The sequence below is a fragment of the Contarinia nasturtii genome, unplaced genomic scaffold (genome assembly GCF_009176525.2).
Source record: "Contarinia nasturtii isolate CC-2019 unplaced genomic scaffold, AAFC_CNas_1.1 Cnas_scaffold_187, whole genome shotgun sequence".
Lineage (NCBI taxonomy): Eukaryota > Metazoa > Arthropoda > Insecta > Diptera > Cecidomyiidae > Contarinia > Contarinia nasturtii.
In genome coordinates this window covers 2,068,362-2,091,327 of record NW_022197544.1, presented here as the reverse complement: position 1 = coordinate 2,091,327, position 22,966 = coordinate 2,068,362, and the positions used below count along the sequence as shown (strand labels likewise).

Below are 22,966 nucleotides of genomic sequence, written 5' to 3'. Positions count from 1 at the left end.
AAATCAAATGACTAAGAGAAAATGTCTTGTCTTCTTTCTATGCTTTCAAACCGATTTTATTTTCATTGACAAATGTTATTCAAAATCACATTCTTTTCTTCTTCTTGTAAATGAAATTGTTGCTGACGACATGTATTTGAACTTGCATTTTTGATTTGATTAAAATGAAGGGAGAGAGCAAACGCGTGACCCTGATATTTAAACTTGAATAAGAGTTTTGTTACGTTCGTACCAAGTTTTAACATTGGCTGGCAGCTCCTTGGCAGTTAAATTCAATTGTTTCAATGTACTAAATACGGCATAGTCACTAACATTGGTTGAATCACCGCCGAATGCTGTTTGTGTGTTAAGCCGTTGTGATAAGCGTTTTAAAATCGATGATCGATGATCTTTTTTCGCTGATGCCAATACTAATTCATGTATCAAATCGAAAAGAGCGTCAATTTCCATTTGTGCTTGAATCGAACCGGCACCAAGATAACCAAATTCTGATGGTCCGATTCGTAGTAAATATCGTAAAATGTTCGCTTCGCCCGAAATTGGAATAAATGTACCCGGTGCACAAACCAAATTCGTAGTTGGCGTATCTTTCCAAATTAATGATAAATTTAGAGTTGGTGCTGTTGCATTTGCTTTGAATGAACCGACTCGTTTAACAAACGCTTGATTTTCAACTGGTAATTCTGCAATACTCGAATGCGTATAGCATTCAATTACTAAATTCAATCGATTCGTCCACAATGTTTGCAATCCCAATAATGAATATGGAACATTGGCTGGATTCACATGAACAACAATATCTTGCAAGTATTTTTCCTGGAAATAAAAAAATTAAAACAATAATAAAATTGGTGTTTCTCACTCGTCTCTCGGATCATTGTTTATGAAACTAACATCGATTGGTTTGATTACGGGTGCGACCTTCTTTTGCACTTTTTGCATTTTTGGCACAGCAACTGGTTCGGCAGTAACACCCAATTTGCCTTGCATATCGTTCAGCTTCAGCCGCAGTTTTTCCAATTGCTTTATAATTTCTCCTTGACGCAATTGCAAGGCAGTTAAATCGTTGCCATTTGAAGTCTGCAAAATATGAAAGTTTAAAAAATTCGGAAGAAAAATTTGCAAGATTCTTTCAGAGATCTCTTTGGAATACAATTTGGATTAGATGGAGAATTTGGTTTGTTATTTAATTAAGTTATCTTCAATGTGATGGAAATAACATAAACCTTGAGGAATTTCTCAATCTGTTGTTTAATGTCCGGCAGAGATTTAGTACTGAGTTGACTTACAGCACCATTCAATCCATTCGTTAGCTGAACATTTGATGATTGTGAGTCTTTCAGGTTGAAATCGTTAGTATTCTTCATTTTATACATGCAAGTTGGTAAATCAACTTGGATCGTTGATCGATCGAATGTCGGCTTTATTTCATACATCTTCTTCGTTTTTTCGTCTTTATTGCCTTTAAATCAGGTAACCAAAGGGTCGCAGGTTTGTCTCGTATATTGCTATTCTGAAACAAATTATAAACACACATATTTCAATCAACTATTTTGCTATTAAAACACCAAATCTTAGCTTCACATTTCAAAGGAGCATCAAAGAAACGGCGATTTTTAGATACTCACAATTTCTTAAAATATTATGAAATGCACCAAATTATTTGGAACACAATGTGCTGATGAAACTTTTTCTGGCTATTTTTTCAACATTGTCGCAACAGTCTCTGTCAAACCGGCATGAAGTTGGTTTGACAGTTCAAATAGTGACATTTATTTTGCAGATTGAATTCAAACATTCAAATTTTGATTGAAAAAAATGTTTTTTTGGTTTCGAAATTTTTTTTTAATCAAATATCATATAGTGATAATAAAAGTTGCCAAGTTTTTAAGAAATAATGACAAATTTCAAATTAAATTTCGATGAAAGAATAAATAATTTTTATATAATGAGAAAATCCAAAAAAAAAAAAAAAACATTTGCTTTAATCAGAAACATTTGGGGAATTTTACGGAAACTCCAATCTCAATATTAAGAAAGGTTAAGACAGCAAACCAAATTTTACGTCGAAATTAAAAATGACGAAAAATTAATGCTCCATTCCATTTTTTATAATGCTTGATAACATTTTTACATGGAAATTCCAAGTTGGAATTATTTTTCGAAAAGAATGATGATGAAAAAAGTCTTGAATCGCATTTTTGGAGGTCATGATTTGAACTCGAAACTAACACAAAACTGACTACAACATGTAGCAGAAAAAAGTGCTGAGCTCAGATGTTCCACTAAATTAGCTCTTAATGTAAAGCGCTTATCGTTTGAGACATTACATTTTTCTCCATATGAATTGTTCACATTTTTTATCATCAACCAACGATGACTGTTTGTACCAATAGGTACCAATTGAAGCTTATTAAATTACTCAAAGTTCTAAAAAGAATATATCATTTCTTTCGTACGTATGTTTTTGGATTAAGTGATACAATCATATGTGTATGAGTCATAGAGTTGCAACTCTGTCGATTTAATGAATGAATTCACCCGTCACTCGAAGTCACTTGTTAATTCTAAAATAAAATGAAGAAAAAAAACGTCAATGACGTGAATGAAGTAGACATTTCCGAGTTGAGAAAAACTAATATCGTTTTTTTTGCAATGGTTCCATTTCTACCTCAATGAGTTCAAAGTATTCGCAAAAGGGCAGTAGTAAGATATGTTTTTGTATCGTTTGTTTACGTTCGTCATTAGCACAAATACATACACGAGTATTAATTTGTAGCGATTAGTCATTTCCATATGATGAACGTGGTCACTGCGCTCGTTTGCAAATGCAAAGACGACTGATGATGATGATGAAAAGGGAGAAGAAGAAAGAGAAGAGAAAAAAATCGCCGTTCGTGGGGATATGCTTTAATTGATTGTTACAACTGTAAACTATATAATAAAAAGCTACACAAGTATGGTTTATTATATCTCAAGATACAGTATTTTTCGAATGCAAAAATCATCGTAAATCTTTTGTAGGCCGTTTTCTTCTGTTTCATTCAGAAAGGGAAAAAAGCTACTAATTATCAATATGCGTGACCACATTAAAAGTGCGGAAAGTGAATATGCACGCAAGAATCATAGTAAAAACATGTGGATATTTATTTCCATTCAATGCAATTTGCATACGCAACAATGATGAATGACCTAATGCAGAAAAGATGTTGCACAACGAATCACAATCACGCATCAATAAAATTGCATATTAAAATCCACAGGATGAAAAACTGGCTCATAAATTTACAAATTTGTAAATTTATTGAATGTTTCGCGGTATTTGGATGAATCAACCAATGCACATGATTAAAACAGGCAAACAAAATATAAACATAAAAATGACGAAAATATTAATCACCATAGAAAAATCCAGAGTGATAGCCTTAATATTACTTATGTGCACTTGCGCTTCGTGACAGGTCTAGAGATGTAGGTATATAGAGAGGCAGAGAAACGAACGATAAACATAGACAAATAAATACATTAAGGTATGAGATATTCAGTTTGTATTTCTTTTTTATTTGTTTATGAATAAGTATGCTTAACACATGTACATACATACGACCACCACATTGACAACAATAACATATCAGCTCAGCACTAACTTGGTTGCGAGAACACAAACAAACACAATCAACAAACAAGACAATCTTTTTAAAAACAACTATTTTATGTGTCGGCTTCGTCATTCGATCAGCAAAGCTCATACCGTTTACATCACGTTCAAAATTCACTTGTGTCCCCGTCATTTAGTGCAGACAACAAAATTCAAATTCACATACGTTGAGCATACAATTCGTCGTTTTTTTTTTATTGTGTAAGTGTGTAAACATGAAATTAGTATAATTTCAACTGAAAATAAGTTGAAAAAGAAGGTTCCGAAACAGGAAAACCAAAATGAATAGATTCTCGTTTTTCTATTTGAATATTATTATTTGTTCTAATAAAAAAAAAAGAAATATATAAAAACTATTCATATTCAGTGAATTTCACGTATTTCATGCAATCATTCAATTTAATGTTATGTTGATGTGTTATTTATACGGTATTTGTTATACGCCTATTTCATTTATCATTTGTTATATGCGAAATTTATCATGTACACTGTTACGCTATGAAAAAAAAAAACATATCATAAATTCTTTGTTGCCAAACACACTACAATAACTTAATTATTGTGGTGATTCACTGTTGTTTGTAAATTCAAAAATAAAAATGTTTCCGTTTTCTTCAACCTTTAGAAATTCGTTGGTTTGTGGTTTAAACAACAAAATTGAAAAATGCTGAAAATTGCGGTATTTGCAGTGTTAGTGTTGGTCCATACCATAAATGGTCACACATACCATTCCGGAGAATGTCCGTCAGTTGCACCGATGCCAGATTTTGATATGAAAAAGGTAAGGAGCACACGGGAACACAATCTCTTAATTGTTGATTTAAAAATTACATTTATAATTAACAATGATCTTGACATTTATTACGTTACTTGACTAATTGAATAGTGTACGTAATCAAATCATGTATATTTTAAATTGCATTGTTCGGTGTTTTGCCTAAAAAGACGCCTAAATCAAATGTCATTGGCTTATGTGTTGTTTGTTATAATTTTAATAACAAGCACAAGTCGCAATTACATTCTGACGCCACACACCGATTATGATTCGAGACTTATTTTGTTTTTTTTTTCTCTCTTCTGGTCATAATTTGACCTCTTGGTGATAAGATTGATCAATGTTCAATATTTCCTTAGATTTTTATTTTTCGCTGAAATAAACAGAAAAGAAAAAAATGAAGAGACAACAAAAAAATAAGCCAAATTAAAAACACGTTTGAAAATAAAATTACCGTTAAATCAATGCTCTCTGTCTACAATATTCTTCAAATGAATTCATCGCCTGATAAACATGTGTTGTGCACGTATTAAAAAAATTCTTTTGTTTGCGACACATATGATTACTTTTATTCCCTCTTGCATCCGTACGTGCTGTAAGCAAAATGCGGTTCCGCTTGATAGATTGAATTTAATACAAACGATGCGATAAACTGTTGATAATAATAATTTGTTTGAGTGACTGCTAAACTAAATCAAATCTAAGTGGGGAGAGAAAATGCGTCGTCTTAGATTTATTTGATTGACGGACGACATGAATTAGAAGCGAAACGGAAAGAAATAATTTTCAATTTTATTATATTTTTAAAACAGTTTTTGGGCATTTGGTATGCAATTCAAAAAACATCAACCGCATCATCATGTCTGATCTACAATGTGACCAGAGGCGAAGAACCTGGTGAATATTTTATCGAACAAGTATCACAACATTTTGCACTCGGTCTAACACCACTCAAACATGAATACAGTTATACTGGTCAATTAACCGCACCAATTCCAGAACTTCCAGCAAAAATGCGCGTCAAATTTCCATTGAGTAAGTCATGTGTTGTTGTTTTCTTTTGTCATTCGAATGAGTCATTTTTTGCATATTTTCTTCGAACTTTTCGTCGGTGTCGTGTATATTTAATTAATTTATTCCTTTCACTTTGGTATAATTTTAGATCCAATCGGCGAATCCGATTTCACCATTTTCATGACCGATTACGAGACCTATGCTGGAATTTTCACATGCCAAAAAGTAACATTTGCTCATCGTCAAAGTGCAACACTGTTGTCACGTACTCGCGATTTGGATAAGTTGTATGTTGACAAAGTAAGTTTCGATTAGATAACGTGTTCGTCGAATGAAATAAATATTGATGTATGCTTTGTTTTTGTTTCGGTTTTTTCAATTCTAGATGCGCACACGTCTTGGTTCATTCAACGTTGACCCATACGATTTGAGTATCATTAATCAAACCGGTTGCCCAAAAGAATCTGAAGATAATTACAATATTCACATTGACCAAGAAACTTTCTCATCGGCATCGATTGGTAATGCTGTACGTGCCACTGGCTCAAAAATTGGCGATGGCGTCGAATGGACACTTGATGCTACGAAAAAGGTTTATAACGTTGCCAAAGACGTAAAAGATACTATTTTATAAGATCACTTGCAATGAAATACTCGAAATTGCATTTATTCGCGAACAAACGATGTACTCTTTTATATTCTCGGTTTTTTTTAACTAATACTTTTTTTAAAGATTTTTTTTTTCATGCCATAAATAGTCGGTCTATTATTAGCAGAGGTGCGCACGCATTTTTTTTTTGGGGGGGATAGCTGTCAAATTTCAGATTTTTGGAAGGGGGGGGGGGTCAAGAAAAAAAACAATTCTTGGGGGGGGGTCAATCCGGATTTTCTTCCGAAAACCTGAAACCGCTTGTATTAAGATTGACTTTCGATTTGACTGAGAACGAAAATGATAATGAATGAAGTTTCAATAATATGACGTACTTTCGATTATCTCAAAAAATGATAGTTTTTTACAAAACTAGCCAGAAAATGAAAAAAACAAAGCAATTTTGTAATGAATATACAGAAAAATGTGTATTTAGAAAATGTACTTGAATCATTGGGGGAGGGAAATCCGGACGTGATGAAATTTTGAGGGGGGTAAAGTTAGACCCGGAAATCCGGACGTGACCAAGCTAGGTGGGGGGTAAAACCCTGAATCCCCCCCCAGTGCGCACCTCTGATTATTAGTTTGAAATGATTTGAATGTTTTGAAAAAATCAATACTCCCATGTGACATATATACAAAAAAATGCCGATTTGTTCAAAAGACTATAGTTTTTAAGATTTTTTTTTTTTTAATATTCTCAACATTTTGACTCATAATTCTCCCTTGAAACTAGTTTTGCTCAAAACAATAAACATGGACGCGATATGTCGTTTTTCAAACTCACATTTTTTTCTCTCTCTTTATGTTGGTTTCGTTTTGTGCGTTTTGAACAAAATAGGTTTTTTCTTATTTTACAGTTGTACAATCAATGGACCAGTTCAAATGAGACTGAACAACAACAGGAGAAGGCACGACATGGATTCGTTCATCAAGAACCAAATGCAGAATGGGTCAGATTTTAGACGAAATTTGAATTTAGAACATTTTAACAAATGTTATATTTTGTCTGATGCAATTTAATGGCATCTCTGCGATGGATTTCACCATCACAAACACACACAAACAACAAAAAAATAATGTAATAAAATGAGAATAATAAAAGAATATTTAAGACTCCACCAAATGAATAACAAAGTGTTTTTTTTTTCTTATCGCAAACATATTTCAAATATATGAACCAAAAAAATGTGCGTGTAAGCAGTAGACGACGATAATGATAAAGAATGCGCGTTGTGCACACATAAGTGAAGCACTATTTGGTTGTTATCAAGTAATTCAAAATATTGTTTAAAATATAAATTATTTTTTTTAATATATTTCGATCTTCTCTTTTTAAATGCATATTTTGCGATTTTTAGTTTTTCTTAAATATTTTGGCTAGAAAATCATTATTTACAAACAAAAATGGAATTTTTTTCGTAGGAAATTGTCTATTGAAATAGTTTAAAGCCCCCAAATCTATTTAGATGGTCTCCAGCAATTTCTTTCGATTTGCTTGTGGTTTTTTGTTCCGAATGGGCTTTTGGAAAATTCTTCTGGTGGTTTTTTGACCGAAATTCCAATTGAATTATTAACATTCATATTCCCACCTACAATACAAACATTCTCCATAAAATATGATTATTACTCTAAAACTTTTGGAATGCCGAAAATATTTTTTCTCAAAAGAAAAAGGAAGGAACATTTTGTCACATTTTTGGGATTGTTGTGCATTCTAAAATTTTAATTTCCAACTTAAGATTGGAATGGACAAATGTGAATGAACATAAAATGTTACCACTAAACAAAAACAAAAACATTTTTCCTTCTGCTTGCAAATCGAATTTCGATTTGCCATTGAAAGATTTTCTACACATTTCTTGCCGGTGTATTAATAACATTTTAAAAATCGCGCACAAACTGATTTGAATGCGTCTGCATTGCCGATCGAATCGGTCCACACTCAATGTGTTAAAGTCATAGTTGACAACAAAATCGTACATTTGGATTGGGGAAACGAAAGCCCAAACGTTTACGTTCATGTTTTCAAAATGTTCATGACGTGTCATGTGTCAAAATTTCCGAAGACTTGATATGTACTTGCTTGCTATGAAGAAAATTCGGTGTCTTTAATTTGTAGTAGAGAAAAAAAGCGTAGCAAAAAAGTTTCGGCAAGTAAAACGAATAACCCATTTTGATCGAATTGAAAGAGAATCGTGCACAGAAAACAGTGAAATCCGATTGCAAATTGAATTGTGGTGATCGAAGTGCGTGTTTTTATTTCAGTTTTATTTCATTCAATATTTTGTGTTTGTAGAATTGTTTTTTTTTATAATTCGGAATCGGCACAGCCTGACACACACACAGGAGTCATAAAGTGGAAAGACAGTTGCCTGACTAAATCAACGGAGACTTGTTAATTGTTTGTTAACAAAACCTCGAAATAATCCAAACAAAATGGTAATTATTCCAACATTTAAATACAATCCGAGGAGAGTGGCAAAAAAATATCGCCACGAATCGAAATGTCGTGCATTGTATGTGTGCAAACTAAACTGATGGAAACCATAAAACAGAGGAAATCCATGTCGTTCAATCAAAATAACAGTTGAATTTATTTACTTTTGTGAAATCATTTTTACAAATTGTGACATTGGAACGTAATGACAAATCGATAGAAATTCATTGGAATAAATGACTGTTTCAATGAAAGTCTTTCTATTTCATCATTTCCAAGTGACACCCAAAAATTGTTTATGTGTCAAATCGAATGACTTTCAACACATTCCATCCAATTAGTAATCGGCGTGGCATTTGTAAACCACAAATCTTTTTGATATGAGCGCACACACACACATGCGGACATTTCCGACTCATTTAATCGACTCTTTTTATGAATTTTCAGTTTAATGTATGGTTTTTTTGTTAATCTCGCAATTACAGCCGCTTCGGTTAGATATCAAAAGACGTTTGACGTCTCGTTCAGATAGAGTGAAATGTGTTGATTTACATCCGACAGAACCATGGATGTTATGCGCTTTGTACAATGGTCACGTTCATGTTATGAATTATGAAAACCAACAGTTGTTCAAAGATTTCGAGGTATGTTATGTCTGCGAACAACAACAAAAAAAATATATATTCAAAATGTGAAATTATTTTTATTTGCGTCGATATAAAATCTGTGTGTTTATTTCATCACATTTTATTTGTTCAGGTGTGTGATTTGCCCGTCAGATGTGCAAGATTCATTGCTAGAAAAAATTGGGTGGTTACTGGTTCTGATGATATGCAAGTGAGTAATTGAATTATTTTGTCATAATTACTCACAATAAATTTTAAATGCCATCTCTGTCTCCTCTCGATCGCTCCGCTTAGATTCGCGTCTTCAATTACAATACACTAGAAAAGGTACATTCATTTGAGGCGCATTCGGATTATGTGCGATGTATTGCCGTGCATCCAACACAACCATTAATTTTGACCAGCAGTGATGACATGTTGATTAAATTATGGAATTGGGATAAATTGTGGGCCAACCAACGTGTATTCGAAGGTCATTCACATTATGTTATGCAAATTGTATTCAATCCAAAGGACAATAATACATTTGCCAGTGCATCATTGGATCGTACGGTGAAAGTGTGGCAATTAGGTTCAAATGTTGCAAATTTCACACTCGATGGCCATGACAAAGGTGTCAATTGTGTTGATTACTATCATGGCGGTGATAAGCCGTATTTGATTTCCGGCGCCGATGATCGTTTGGTTAAAATTTGGGATTATCAAAATAAGACGTGCGTACAAACGCTCGAAGGTCATGCACAGAATATTTCAGCCGTTTCATTCCATCCGGAATTACCGATTGTATTGACCGGCTCAGAGGATGGCACTATTCGCATTTGGCATTCGGGCACATATCGTTTGGAAACATCGTTGAACTATGGTTTCGAACGTGTTTGGACGATTGCATGCATGCGCGGTACAAATAACGTTGCACTTGGATACGATGAAGGTTCAATTATAATTAAAGTGGGACGAGAAGAGCCGGCAATGTCAATGGATGTGAACGGTGGCAAAATAATTTGGGCTAAACATTCCGAAATGCAACAAGTCAATTTAAAAGCGATTCCAGAAGGCACCGAAATAAAGGATGGCGAACGTTTGGCCGTTGCTGCCAAGGATATGGGCGCATGCGAAATTTATCCACAAACCATTGCACATAATCCAAATGGACGATTTGTTGTTGTATGCGGCGATGGTGAATACATCATTTATACATCGATGGCATTGCGAAATAAAGCATTTGGTGCGGCTCAAGAATTTGTTTGGGCATTGGAAAGTAGCGAATATGCAATACGCGAAACATCTGGTGCCGTTAAATTGTTCCGAAATTTCAAAGAACGAAAATCATTTAAACCCGATTATGGAGCCGAAGGCATATTTGGCGGTTACTTATTGGGCGTTAAAACATCGGCGGGACTATCATTCTACGATTGGGAATCACTCGATTTAATCAGAAGAATCGAAGTGCAACCAAAGTAAGTTTGAATTTGATTCATTTCAAATTAATTGAACCATATTGACATGACTTTAATCATTTGCAGAAATGTTTTCTGGAACGAAACCGGTAATTTGGTATGTTTGGCCACCGATGATTGCTACTTCATTCTTCAAGTGGACACCGGCGCAATCGCAGCTGCAATCGAAGCTAAACAAGGTCTTGGCGAAGATGGCCTTGAGGAAGCATTTGATGTAAGTTTTCCTTGTTTTCAGATGTGACTCAGATGTGGCTCTAATTTTTAAATTTTACAAAAAAAAAAATCGCGTTTATTGACAGGTTCTCGGAGAGGTGCCAGAGCAAGTGAAGACTGGTTTGTGGGTGGGCGATTGCTTTATCTACACAAATTCAGTGAATCGAATTAATTACTATGTTGGTGGTGAGATTGTGACAGTATCACATTTGGATAGAACAATGTATTTGTTAGGCTATGTATCAAAAGATAATCGGTGAGTAAAGCTGCTGGAAGCAATATCATTGAGATTTATTTACGAAATGTGTCTCTTATTTTCAGTTTGTATTTGGGTGACAAGGAATTGAATGTGACGAGCTTTTCATTGTTGCTATCAGTATTAGAGTATCAAACGGCTGTTATGCGAAGAGATTTCGAGACAGCTGATCGTGTGTTGCCTACAATACCAAAAGAGCACCGAACTCGTGTCGCTCATTTCCTTGAGAAACAAGGTTTCAAAGAGCAAGCATTGCAAGTGTCCACCGATAGTGAGCATCGTTTCGATTTGGCATTGCAAATTGGTGATTTAAAAACGGCCATTGAATTGGCACGCGAAACAGAAAATCCACAAAAATGGTCGCAATTGGCCGAAGTTGCAACGAAACAAAATAAATTCGATTTGGTAAAAGAATGTTTGGAACGTGCCAATGATTTTGGTGGTTTACTATTGTTGGCCACCAGTTCTGGCGATGCAAATATGGTACGTAATCTCGGTGATATGGGTGCGACGCAAGGAAAACATAACATCTCATTCTTATCAATGTTCCTGTTGGGTGATTTGGATAAATGTCTAGAAATTTTAATAAATACAAATCGATTGCCAGAGGCAGCATTCTTTGCGCGCACTTACATTCCAAGTAAAATTTCATACGTCGTTAAATTGTGGCGAAATGAATTGGCTAAAATCAATGAAAAAGCTGGCCAAAGTCTTGCCGATCCCGAACAGTATGAAAATCTATTCCCTGGCTTAAATGATGCATTGAAAACCGAACAGTTTTTATTATCACAAAATCGAACGCTACCAGCAAGTGTGGCACCACAAGTACACTTGAACAGTACACGACACGCCTTTGATGAAATGCAAGAAGCTGAAGAACGTGGCCAATTCGAATATGATCCGAATTTGAAATTATCAGCGACCAATAATAATATTGATGGAGTCATACCAATTGCAAATCGTGTCATTGTACAACAACAAACCTTCTCAAAACCTGCAACAGATGCACCAGCGACGAATCCATTTTCCGAACCAAGTGCCGTACAACAAGCCGATTCAACTACCGCAGAGAAACGATCATCGCCACCAATCAAGCGGAAAAATTCACTCGATGAATTTGAATTGGAAATTGAAGGCATTCAATTAGATGATAATGTAGATACTTCCGTAAGCATTTCAATTCACCTTCGCTTGACTTATTCATTTATCGAATTTTATTTTTACTCTTTTTCAGGATATAAATGATGACGATTTGTTAAGCGAGTGATATGGATCGAATCGCTCCAGTGCTCACACATCGTGAGGAAATTCATTTGAAATTTTACATATAATAAACTGATGAAAAAAATATAAATAAAGGAAACTAGAAAATCGTCTAGTTCCAATCAATCATTTCAAATGACATGTTCAATATAATTAGATGTTTACATTCAATAAAAAGCCGAAATTTCACATTAAATTCTTATTAGCTTTTATTTTTACCTTCAAATGACTATTATTATGTTACCGATGCAAAAGTGGTTAAGATCAAGAAGTTTTTTTATATATTGTCATCAAATCCACAGTTGCGAACCATTTAATTGAACGTTAGTGATGAAGATATTTCGGCAGTTGTCGAAAACGCAAAGAATGTAAAGCTCTTTTACGGCTGAACCAATTAGAAAATATTATAGATCGAGTGATTTTTGACAATCAATTTAAAGATGCAGATTCGATAGTAGCACAATTTCAAACGATGTGAACCGTTACTACTTTTCCAAAAGCATTACACATAGTTCAGATTTTCTTTCAAACATTATCATAATGGCCTTTTTCTTCGAGACGTTATGGCATGAAGTTAAAAAAAATTCTATACAAAAACCAAAACAGAAAAAAAAAGAAATTGTTTTTTTATTCATTTTATCTATTTGTAGATGATAGTAATTCAACCGTGGAATTTTAAATTTCCCACTCAATTGTATAGAATTTATTGTTGGCAGTAGTTGTGTTGTTGATTTTTGTTTTCTTGTCTGTAAATATATCGGTTGGATGTGGCAGAGTATGTGATTGTGTGTGCGCATAAACAAAACGTTAAAACAACATTAATTCGTACGCATACAAATGTAAAGTGTAAAGTGTGTGCCGAATACCATTACAGCGTATTTTGTCGACATTTGAACGAAGAACGTTTCTCGTTCATTCTATGACTCGTTCATCGACGTGATGCATTGGATAGACAGAGAAAACTATATATATGCTATGTCTCGTTTGTCGTTCACAAGCGGTGGGATGATGGTACTGGATATACTGAGAGTCGCCTGTTCTGCGTGCGCTTATGTGTTTGCAATGTAGTGCTGTGGCTGTGTGTGCGCACGCTATTCGTTGTCAACTGCTTATGCCCACACGTACACATACACGGACACACACACACAATCACAACGACAGTGCCAAGTTCATAGTTTTCTTGTTCCAGCACAGCGACAACAAAATCAAAAGCAAATAAAAAAGAAGCAGAAAAAAGGTATACTGATGATATTTGAGCCTCCATATTAACAATTTTTACGCACACACCAATGCATTCGCCCATCGAAAACGACGACGACTACCAAGAAAAAAGGGAACGAACGAATGAAGAAAAGAGAAAAAGGCAAAAAAGAACCGTCGAATCGTCAAGATACAGAGAAAAATAAAAAAAAACGAATCACAGTGTATAAGACAACAAAAACTCATAGACAAACCAAAAGTGAGTGTTAAAGAGCTGCTAAGAAAAAAAAAGTCACTGATTTCTGTTCGCCTAGAAAATAAAAAGAGTTAAAAAAATTTGTGAACTGTTGTTTTGCAGGGTTATTACCTGAAAAACAAACAATTAATTAAAATACCATGATAGTGTTAGCGTGTTTGCCTTTTATCATCGTCATCCTCATTGTCATTTTTGAATAATTTGCTTGCATTTTCGTATGCATATCGAGGGAAAATTTGTAAAACAAAAAAAAAAGTCGTATGATGTAGTTTATCATCGGTTCGTTTGCGTCTCACATTCTTTTTTCTCTCAATAAAACATTTTTGTTTGACACATCGAGCGCCCAATAGAAAATTTCAACAAGCTACACATAAATTCAATTTTAATATACAATCGGAAGAAGTGCAAAAAAAGTGTAAAGAAGCAGAAAAAGGAACCAAAAACCATACGAGAACTGAGAGCGTTTACAAAATCGGCAGTAATTTGGTGTGGTGTGTGGTGTATTGTGTGTCGAATATCAACTAAACAAGAGAGTGAGAAAGAGAAAAAGAAAGATAAAAGTTACAACACCAAACAACATCAACAATTTTTTCGAAGTAAATAGAATTTGTTTTACTGCTAATTTTTATTCGTTTGCAATTTTCCATTCAAGCCGAGAAGTCGTGATTGATTTTGGTTTTGGTTGAGAGTTCAATTTTTGTATCGTTATTGTTGTGTTGTATGTTTTTTTTTTGTTATTCTTTGGTATGCTCGACTGGCGATGTGATTAGAAATCGTTGAAAAGGCCATGAGTGTCAATTTACAGTGTTCGGCTAAATTTCATGCTGTGCTTGATCTCCAGACAAAAAGAGATGCGATTCGTGTTTAGTGAAATGCATTTCAAAATATTCAAAATGAAATAGCTCGTTTGCCAGTGTCATTTTTTGTTGTTGTTGTTGTTGTTATTGAAATAGCCATGGAATCAATTGTGATAATGAAAGATGCAGAATGAAATGGTAGCATGAAAGTATCGAAGCGATGAAAAAACATCTGTGCTTAGAAAAGTTTGAAAAATCAATGCATGTATTTGTTTCACACGCTGTTGTGCAGTATATTTGTGAATGCCAAAACTAGAAATACTTGAATATTACTCTTTTCGTCGTTTGAATTTATTATGTACCGATCCAAGAAAGGCCTCTGTCTCTCTTGCCACCATATATATATTCCCCCTTTTGATTGCCCAACACATGCCATAAATTATTATAAATAAATTGACAGGCTGCTGAAATTAGACTCAAAGAAAGGTGCCGGTCCTGATGGGATTCATCCAATTCTTCTGAAAAATTGTGCTGCCTTATTGTACGAACCGCTATCAATGATTTTCAATGAATCACTTTCGTCTGGACATTTTCCCACCATATGGAAGCGTTACAGCGTCGGACCAATCTTCAAGAAAGGATCGCGTTCTAACGTTGAAAACTATCGCTGCATCGCCAAATTGCCAACGATAGCCAAATTTTTTGAGTTCCTAATCAATCGTGAGCTCGGCAAATTGGTGGCGGATAAAATCGTACCTCAACAACACGGTTTTATGAAAGGTCGTTCAACTTCGTCAAACCTACTGGAATTTTTACATTATTCCATAAAAGAACTGAATGACGATAAGCAAATTGAAGTGCTTTATACTGATTTTAGCAAGGCCTTTGACATTGTTGACCATTCCATTCTGATAGAAAAATTATGCAAGTTCAATCTGCCGTTAAACTTGATCGAATGGATTAAATCGTATCTGTCAAATCGTCGTCAATTTGTCAAATATGGTCAGATGGAGTCAAGTGAGTTTGTGGTAAACTCTGGGGTACCACAAGGAAGCCACTTGGGCCCTACGCTATTTCTACTGTTCATCAATGACATTGTGAGTGCCATCAAAGATGATGACATTTTTATCTCTCTGTTTGCTGACGACTTGAAATTGGCAACATCGGTCGCTAACTTAAGCGACACAACCAAACTACAATCAACAATCGACAAACTGAAACAGTGGTGCGATGCAAACAAACTACATTTGAACCTGGATAAATGCTCCATTATGTCGATATCCAAAAGGAGAGAGCAAATCGTTAACTCTTACTGTTACGGCAGTCACATCTTTAAAAGAGTGAATGAACAAAGGGACTTAGGAATCATCTTTGACAATAAACTCAACTTTGTCAAACATATCGATTCAATGGTGGCCAAAGCGACATCAGCACTTGGTTTTGTCAAAAGATTTTGCTACGATATTCCTGATGTCCATACTTTAAAATCATTGTATTGTGCCCTTGTACAATCAATCTTGGAATATGGCAGTTTGGTATGGCTTCCATATCATGCTATACACATGAACAAAATTGAATCGTGCCTGCGTCAATTCACAATGTTTGCGCTCAAGGAGTATCCAAACATTTCAAATAACTTTAAAATTTCATCGTACAGCACCCGTCTAGGCAAACTCAATATGCAGTCACTTCAAAGGCGCCGCATAAATGCATCAGTTTTATACATATTTGACTTACTGCATAATAACATCCATTGCCCATCACTTAAAGCAGAAATCTCTCTCAATCAAAACGAACGAAATTTGCGAAATGTGGAATCTTTCAAAATTAACGACAAACTCTTGAGAATAAATCCATCGGTACCAATCAATCAAATGTGCAAAATGTCAAACAAAGTACAAGAACTATTCTCAACGCAACCAAAGAGATCAACATTCAAAAATCAACTTTTAGCCTTAAGCGATGAACATTTTTCAAAGTTGTCAATGATATCTAATCATAATACTGTTTTCTTTAACGAATTAATGTGATATTTTTTTTCCCTATATTTATATTTTTTTGACTCATTGTATTTGGGTGCAATTTGAATATTAACTATTGAATATTTCAATTATTTATTTATTTATATATCTATGATATTTTCTCAATTTTCAAAAATGTTTTCTGTTCTAAATTTTGAAAAGATGTGGTTTTTAACGGTGATCAGATGTGCACACACTAATGATTAAACCTTTTTCCCACCATAAATGTATAAAAATCAATGTACACACTCAAACATGATTCAGCCAGTTTTTGGCGGTGAATAAATATTATTATAATTAATTACACATACTTATCTCACTTTCGTTCAGTGAATAAATAACGAGCTCATTCGAATGTTTTTGATACATTTGTGCATATCCATTAGAAACTCAATAGCTTAAATGCATTGGTTGTTTTTCGATTTATTTTCTTCCCTCCGCTCTTTATGTAAATCAACACAAAATCAACAAAGCACAAAATAAAAAATCAAAACATCAATTCGAAAAATATGGGCACCTAAATAAAAGTGAGAGGAGAGTACAAGTGCAATGGAGGCATGTACATACTGTTTTCTCGACCACATGATACATTAACGAAAAAAAAATTATATATATATGAACAACTCCAAATGAAACAATACGAAGAAGACAGTATAAATAATAATGACGTTATAAATAGAATGACTGAACCAGAGAGACACAGAGCCAAACTATAAGAACAATACGATTTGGTTATGCGCCAGAGTGTGTGGAATTCAAGAAAGAGAAATGAAAAAAAAACATTGTGTGTACACATGCAATGCATGTAATGCATGGATGTACTGTACGCTGAATGCGCGCGCGAGATATGAACAACAGGGACATTGCACAGCCGAAAAAGGAAGACAAGAGAACGAATAAAAAAAAATGCTATAAAATAAAATAAAACGCATGTCGGTATATTACATATATTTGAGAATCCGTGCAAACAAATGGACGTTGAATATATGATCTAGACGACGTCGACGATGACGACGTTGCTCTACGCGCGTGTAATATTTTAACCACACACATTTTTGCCGGGGTGTGTTCGCCTCGCACGTATACAAATGATAGACCAAAAAAATACAACAACAACAATAAGTAGCTTCGAGACATGAAATTATAATACTTAAAATATAAAACGCATTCTCTAAGCAATTCGTATAACAAGATGCTTTTTCAAATGAAATGTTTGCTGTTTGATGTTTGTGTGTGCGCATTGATCGGCACAAAATTTCGTCAACAAATTACATCCAATGCTCACTTCCAATTGAGTGTGATAATATATGCACTGAGCCTTGAATTGATGTTGATTGTTGTGAAATGTGTTACAAGCTGCGTCTCAGTTGCAATTGTCTATAGTTTGCAAACGATGAATCCATCAACCCTTACTTGTTCATTCACATTCGACCGGCATATTTTTTATTGATTTTTCAATTGAAAACTCATCGAACCATGATAAATGGGCAAGACGTTGCTTTGAATGATTTTATTATGTCTTCACTTCAATTAATCGCTCATTTCATGTTATTTCAATAACTTTTCAATTTTTCAAAGATTCTTTGAATTCATTGAGATGATTTCTCAAGCTTATTTTTCTTTTTAAAAAATATTTATTTTTCTTTTCTTCTCTCATTTTCGTTTCAGACTTTATATCTCAAACTTGATTCTCATCATCTGCTGCTCTTTATTTTGTAATATAAATTTAATGCGTGCGTAAAATCGATTCGACAAAATTTACTCTTACACACACACAAAAAAAAACACAATGGAAGAAACAAAAGTTATCTATTACATTGACGATGAGCAAACACCATACTTAGTCAAAATTCCGTTGTCAACGTCACAAGTCACTCTACGGGATTTTAAAATGGTTTTAAACAAACAAAGCTGTAATTATAAGTACTTTTTTAAATCAGTTGACGATGATTTCGGGTGAGTTTTCAATCCATGATTCAATCCATTTGTCTGCTCTGAATACATTTTCATGTGGTGTTTTTTCTCCCTACGTTTTTTTTCTTCTCGCTATAGGGTGGTGAAAGAGGAAATAGTCGATGAATCGACCAAGTTGCCTGTTTTCAATGGTCGTGTTATATCATGGGTATGTTGATGAAATGCAAAATTCAATTTCCGTACCGTAATCATGGATTTAATTTGATGGTCTGAATAATGTTCCGTTTATGTTTGTTTTTTTTTTTTATTGTAGCTTGTGACAGCCGATGGTTCAAATCAATCGGACAATTGCTCGGAGGTGCCGCACAGTGAACAGGGCAATGGTGTAGGAAATTTGCAAACGCTACGGAAACCACTTGGACTGGGCGGTGTCGGCGGCGGCGGCGTCATCGGCATTACAAGCGGAAACGCAAATTTGAATTCATATCAACAGCATCAAATGAACATACCACCGAATCCGTTAACATATCAAAGTGCGTCGGTGATGTCAAGCGATTTAGATGCAACGAGTCTATTTGAAACCGAAAGTGAAATTACACTAGATAGAGATATGACTGAATGTAGCAGTGTACATCGATTACAAGTACGAAAAAAACCACAACGACGAAAGAAACGAGCGCCCAGCATGAGCCGTACATCTAGTTATAGTTCAATTACCGATTCATCGATGTCATTGAACATAATCACCGTTTCAATTAATATGGAAGCAGTGAATTTCTTAGGAATATCCATAGTTGGCCAATCGAATCGCGGTGGCGACGGTGGCATTTATGTTGGTAGCATTATGAAAGGTGGTGCTGTTGCATTAGACGGTCGCATTGAACCGGGAGACATGATTTTACAGGTACACAATCATTTAAATCATTCGTTGACTACAAAGCGTTTTAAAATAAAAAATTCATTTCTTTGTTTCACGTTCGGCAGGTCAACGATGTTAATTTCGAAAATATGACAAATGACGAAGCGGTGCGTGTACTACGTGAAGTTGTACAAAAACCAGGTCCTATAAAATTAGTTGTAGCAAAATGTTGGGATCCAAATCCCAAAGGATATTTTACAATACCAAGAACGGAACCGGTTCGACCAATTGATCCAGGTGCATGGGTGGCACACACACAAGCGGTTACAGCTCAAGAATCAATTGGTTATCATCCGGAAATTGCAAGTATGCATGGACATATGCATGCCACTGGAATTGGCAGTTTGGCTGGTACGATGACAAATCAGTTACAAAATCCATCGTTAATCATTCAAGAGCGACTGAATCGAAATAATTTGGAAGAGATTGTGAAAGCAATGACCAAACCGGACAGTGGTTTAGAGATTCGTGATCGTATGTGGTTAAAACTTGTTATACCAAATGCATTCATCGGTGCTGATGCTGTAAATTGGGTATTGGCCAATGTTGAAGGTGTAAATGATCGACGCGAAGCAAGACGCATCGTTTCATCAATGTTACGAAATAATCTAATCAAGCATACAGTCAATAAACTCAATTTTTCCGAGCAATGCTATTATATTGTGGGCGATGGTTCACGACAAATGCGAATAGCACCCGAATTGGATACAGACAGTTTGGCCAGTGATATTGCACCACTGCCAAATCCACCAGTATACATGCCCTACTCAGGAACATACAATACAAGTCACGGTTATCAACCGATTCAATATGGTCACGGTGAACGTCACATATCATCTGGTTAGTTTGTTTTTTGGTTATTTACACCAAAAGTTTGTATATCATATTTTTAACATATTTCGCCATCAATTTGAAAACAAAAAAAAAACAGACATTTTCAGTAAAAACAGCTCATAATACATTTCTTTCTTATTTTCACAGGATCATCTAGTTCAGACGTACTAACTAGCAAAGATATTTCAGCTTCTCAAAGTGACATAACATCAATCATTCATCAAACCAATCAAAGTAATTTCATTCACTAACCATTTAACTCTCTCTATCTCTTTGTCTCATGCACACATTGTTAATAATGATTTATTTCGTGCTTCTTTTTTTTGTACCAATTTCATCGTTTTGTTTATTCATTGCTTAATTTTCATAAACTGCAGTGACCATAACAAATGGATCGAATAAGTCATCGGGATCATCACATCGTGAAAATTTGGCATGTAGTAGTAACGGTGGAAATCATGATCAAGATATATCTGGTAAATATTTTCTCAACTAAAAATCAATGTCGCTAAAGTGTGTTTTGATGCGAATATCAGGCATCAGATTTTGTTCGCAACTGCACCCACCTTGAACACTCTCTCCAAATGAATCTCATTCAGACACCCACACACGCACTCGCACACATACAGGCTTGATGCACTTGATGGAATTTTTACATTTTATTAGTTTAATTTTTGTGTAATATAAACAAATTTCTAAAGAAAAGTTATGGTTCATTTGCCATTGAAAATACCAAATATGTATATGGATAATTCATATCACCGCAATGGCCACGACACCATCGGGAGAGCGTTCAAATGTAATCTAATTGTTAGAATTTTGCTACGCTAACATATCGTTAGTTTTGTGTGTAACTAACTCATTTCTGCATCATTACATGTTCTTTTTTTTAAATTTCATTTCAAGCACACTTATTCGTCTAATTCAACGACCATTTTTTTATTTCTCTCTCTCTTTCTCTCATTTTTCAGTTTTTAGTTATCTTTTGTAATTGTTTATGTCGCAAACACACACGAAACAGAAGAGGCACTTCTAGATAGCAAATAGAAAACAACTAGGTGAAGAAAACAAAATGCACTTAACCAATTGCATTGAAACTGCTCATTTAACTCTATCTATCTCTCCCATTTCAACCATGAGTGCCATTTTTGTTTCAACTACTTTTCTACATTTTAGTCATAATTTGTGTATAATTTACGTGAACAAAATTCTATTTCGTATTCTGTTGTATATAATCGAAAATGTGTTAAACAAATGTAGCTAACTTTTTTTATTTTACAAAAATTATAATAATATAAATCCATTTGGCACAATTTATTATTTGAAATGTGTAAAATTTTGTGAAAATTCAATAAATATTTAAAAATTGAATTTTCACTGATTTTTTGGCAGCTATGCGCCTGGCATTCGATTGCTTTTCAAAGTAGTTGTTTCTTGTTTTGTTTTTACCTCACAAAGACTCATCTTGAATGATTGATCGCAGCAAAATAGTACTTGATGCTTGGGCAGTTATTTTATACTTTCTCTCGCTATATATTTCTTTTTGTTTTTGTTTCATTAATAAACCGCAACAAAAAGTTAAGTGTACATGTTCTTCATTTTGATTTTAATGTTATCATTTTTTTTGTTAAACATTGTTTATGTGTTTGTTCGGCTTATATGATTGTAATTGTTCATTTTGTGAGCGAAACCAAAAAAAAAAATGAATTTTTATAATCGAATTTGCACCCACAAAAATCACTTCAGACCATCACACAATACAACACAAATGCACCAAATTTTTCACATTGTTCGTTCAAATTTAAAAAAAAAATTGGCAATTATTATAAATCACATTCACATTTTGTTCATTTTTTTCTCTCTTTTTTTTCGTTTCATTGTTGATTTTACCCCCTACCTCGTTCAGACAAATAAAACTGGTAAATGCGAGCAAAGCCTTTGTGTGAGATGGTGTCACTATCAGCGAATTATTGCACATATTGGCATACCATTTCTGATGACTTTAAAATTGCAGATTTGGAAAAAACAATTTTTTTAACAAAAAAATCGCAATCAACACAAATTACTTTAGTAAATGGTAAATAAAATGCAAAACGCTCGAGTTAATTTTCCAAAGCTTTTATGCGATTCATTTTTAAAAAAGTCAACATAGTGATTTTTTTACTGACAAAAGCCAATACAATCTCCGGCGGAAGAAAAACACAAAAACCATTTTATACCAAATGTTTTTTTTGTACTGATTTATGCCACAATTTATACAAAATAAAGAGACTCGAATATTCCGCTGTCAAAATCCAAATGTGAATGGTTTCTGCATGGATAAACGATAATATTCCCATTACTGAGCCATTCAAAGAAAAAACATAAGATTCTAAAATGCCATGTGTAATAAAACTACTATCTAATAAGATTAAAAAAAAAACAAAATGAATTATGTGGAACATCTATACTACATTTTAACCATACTTTTTTGAAATTCGGCTTTCAAAAGAAATGATATTATGATGATGAACAAAATAAAAACAAAACCACACCACGCTATTTCTATACATAATCGTCGTGTAAATTTAAACAAAAAAAAAACTAGGATAAAGGAATGAACAGAATAAAATCCAATGGTTTTATTTCGAATTATTTGAAATCCAAATTTTGGATAGAATTTATACCACAGATA

At 34.1% G+C, this 22,966-nt stretch overlaps 4 protein-coding genes across 9 annotated transcripts; 3 read left to right on the top strand and 1 right to left on the bottom strand.

Moving 5' to 3' along the window:
• Window positions 1-29: 29 nt before the first annotated feature.
• Window positions 30-1,746, bottom strand: LOC116352275 (probable aminoacyl tRNA synthase complex-interacting multifunctional protein 2). 2 transcript variants are annotated; one of them, XM_031784755.1, is made up of 4 exons: window positions 1,629-1,746; window positions 1,227-1,513; window positions 895-1,080; window positions 30-816 (listed from the first exon to the last, which is right to left on the bottom strand). In XM_031784755.1, exons 2-4 carry the CDS (start codon window positions 1,434-1,436, stop codon window positions 199-201), a joined length of 1,014 nt encoding a protein of 337 aa, XP_031640615.1. In that variant the 5' UTR covers window positions 1,437-1,513; window positions 1,629-1,746; the 3' UTR covers window positions 30-198. The 2 variants fall into 2 exon arrangements, with proteins under 2 accessions (XP_031640615.1, XP_031640616.1); XM_031784756.1 differs by having other exon boundaries at window positions 1,290-1,513.
• A 1,973-nt stretch (window positions 1,747-3,719) lies between these two features.
• On the top strand, window positions 3,720-7,222 carry LOC116352639 (apolipoprotein D-like). Its single transcript, XM_031785369.1, has 6 exons — window positions 3,720-3,859; window positions 4,284-4,439; window positions 5,246-5,468; window positions 5,596-5,747; window positions 5,833-6,039; window positions 6,957-7,222. Exons 2-6 carry the CDS (start codon window positions 4,323-4,325, stop codon window positions 7,059-7,061), a joined length of 804 nt encoding a protein of 267 aa, XP_031641229.1. The 5' UTR covers window positions 3,720-3,859; window positions 4,284-4,322; the 3' UTR covers window positions 7,062-7,222.
• A 917-nt stretch (window positions 7,223-8,139) lies between these two features.
• LOC116352402 (coatomer subunit beta') lies at window positions 8,140-12,547 on the top strand. 2 transcript variants are annotated; one of them, XM_031784967.1, is made up of 9 exons: window positions 8,140-8,345; window positions 8,430-8,538; window positions 9,022-9,180; window positions 9,296-9,373; window positions 9,457-10,619; window positions 10,686-10,833; window positions 10,919-11,088; window positions 11,154-12,255; window positions 12,323-12,547. In XM_031784967.1, exons 2-9 carry the CDS (start codon window positions 8,536-8,538, stop codon window positions 12,353-12,355), a joined length of 2,856 nt encoding a protein of 951 aa, XP_031640827.1. In that variant the 5' UTR covers window positions 8,140-8,345; window positions 8,430-8,535; the 3' UTR covers window positions 12,356-12,547. The 2 variants fall into 2 exon arrangements, with proteins under 2 accessions (XP_031640827.1, XP_031640826.1); XM_031784966.1 differs by having other exon boundaries at window positions 8,396-8,538.
• Window positions 12,548-13,431: 884 nt separating this feature from the next.
• LOC116352143 (segment polarity protein dishevelled) lies at window positions 13,432-22,714 on the top strand. Of its 4 annotated transcripts, none has more exons than XM_031784484.1 (8): window positions 13,432-13,810; window positions 18,294-18,581; window positions 18,678-18,747; window positions 18,853-19,443; window positions 19,524-20,298; window positions 20,440-20,526; window positions 20,670-20,768; window positions 21,264-21,350. In XM_031784484.1, exons 2-8 carry the CDS (start codon window positions 18,415-18,417, stop codon window positions 21,281-21,283), a joined length of 1,809 nt encoding a protein of 602 aa, XP_031640344.1. In that variant the 5' UTR covers window positions 13,432-13,810; window positions 18,294-18,414; the 3' UTR covers window positions 21,284-21,350. The 4 variants fall into 4 exon arrangements, with proteins under 4 accessions (XP_031640344.1, XP_031640347.1, XP_031640346.1 ...); XM_031784486.1 differs by lacking the exon at window positions 21,264-21,350 and adding an exon at window positions 22,199-22,714 and having other exon boundaries at window positions 13,440-14,403; XM_031784483.1 differs by having other exon boundaries at window positions 13,441-14,403.
• Window positions 22,715-22,966: the final 252 nt, after the last annotated feature.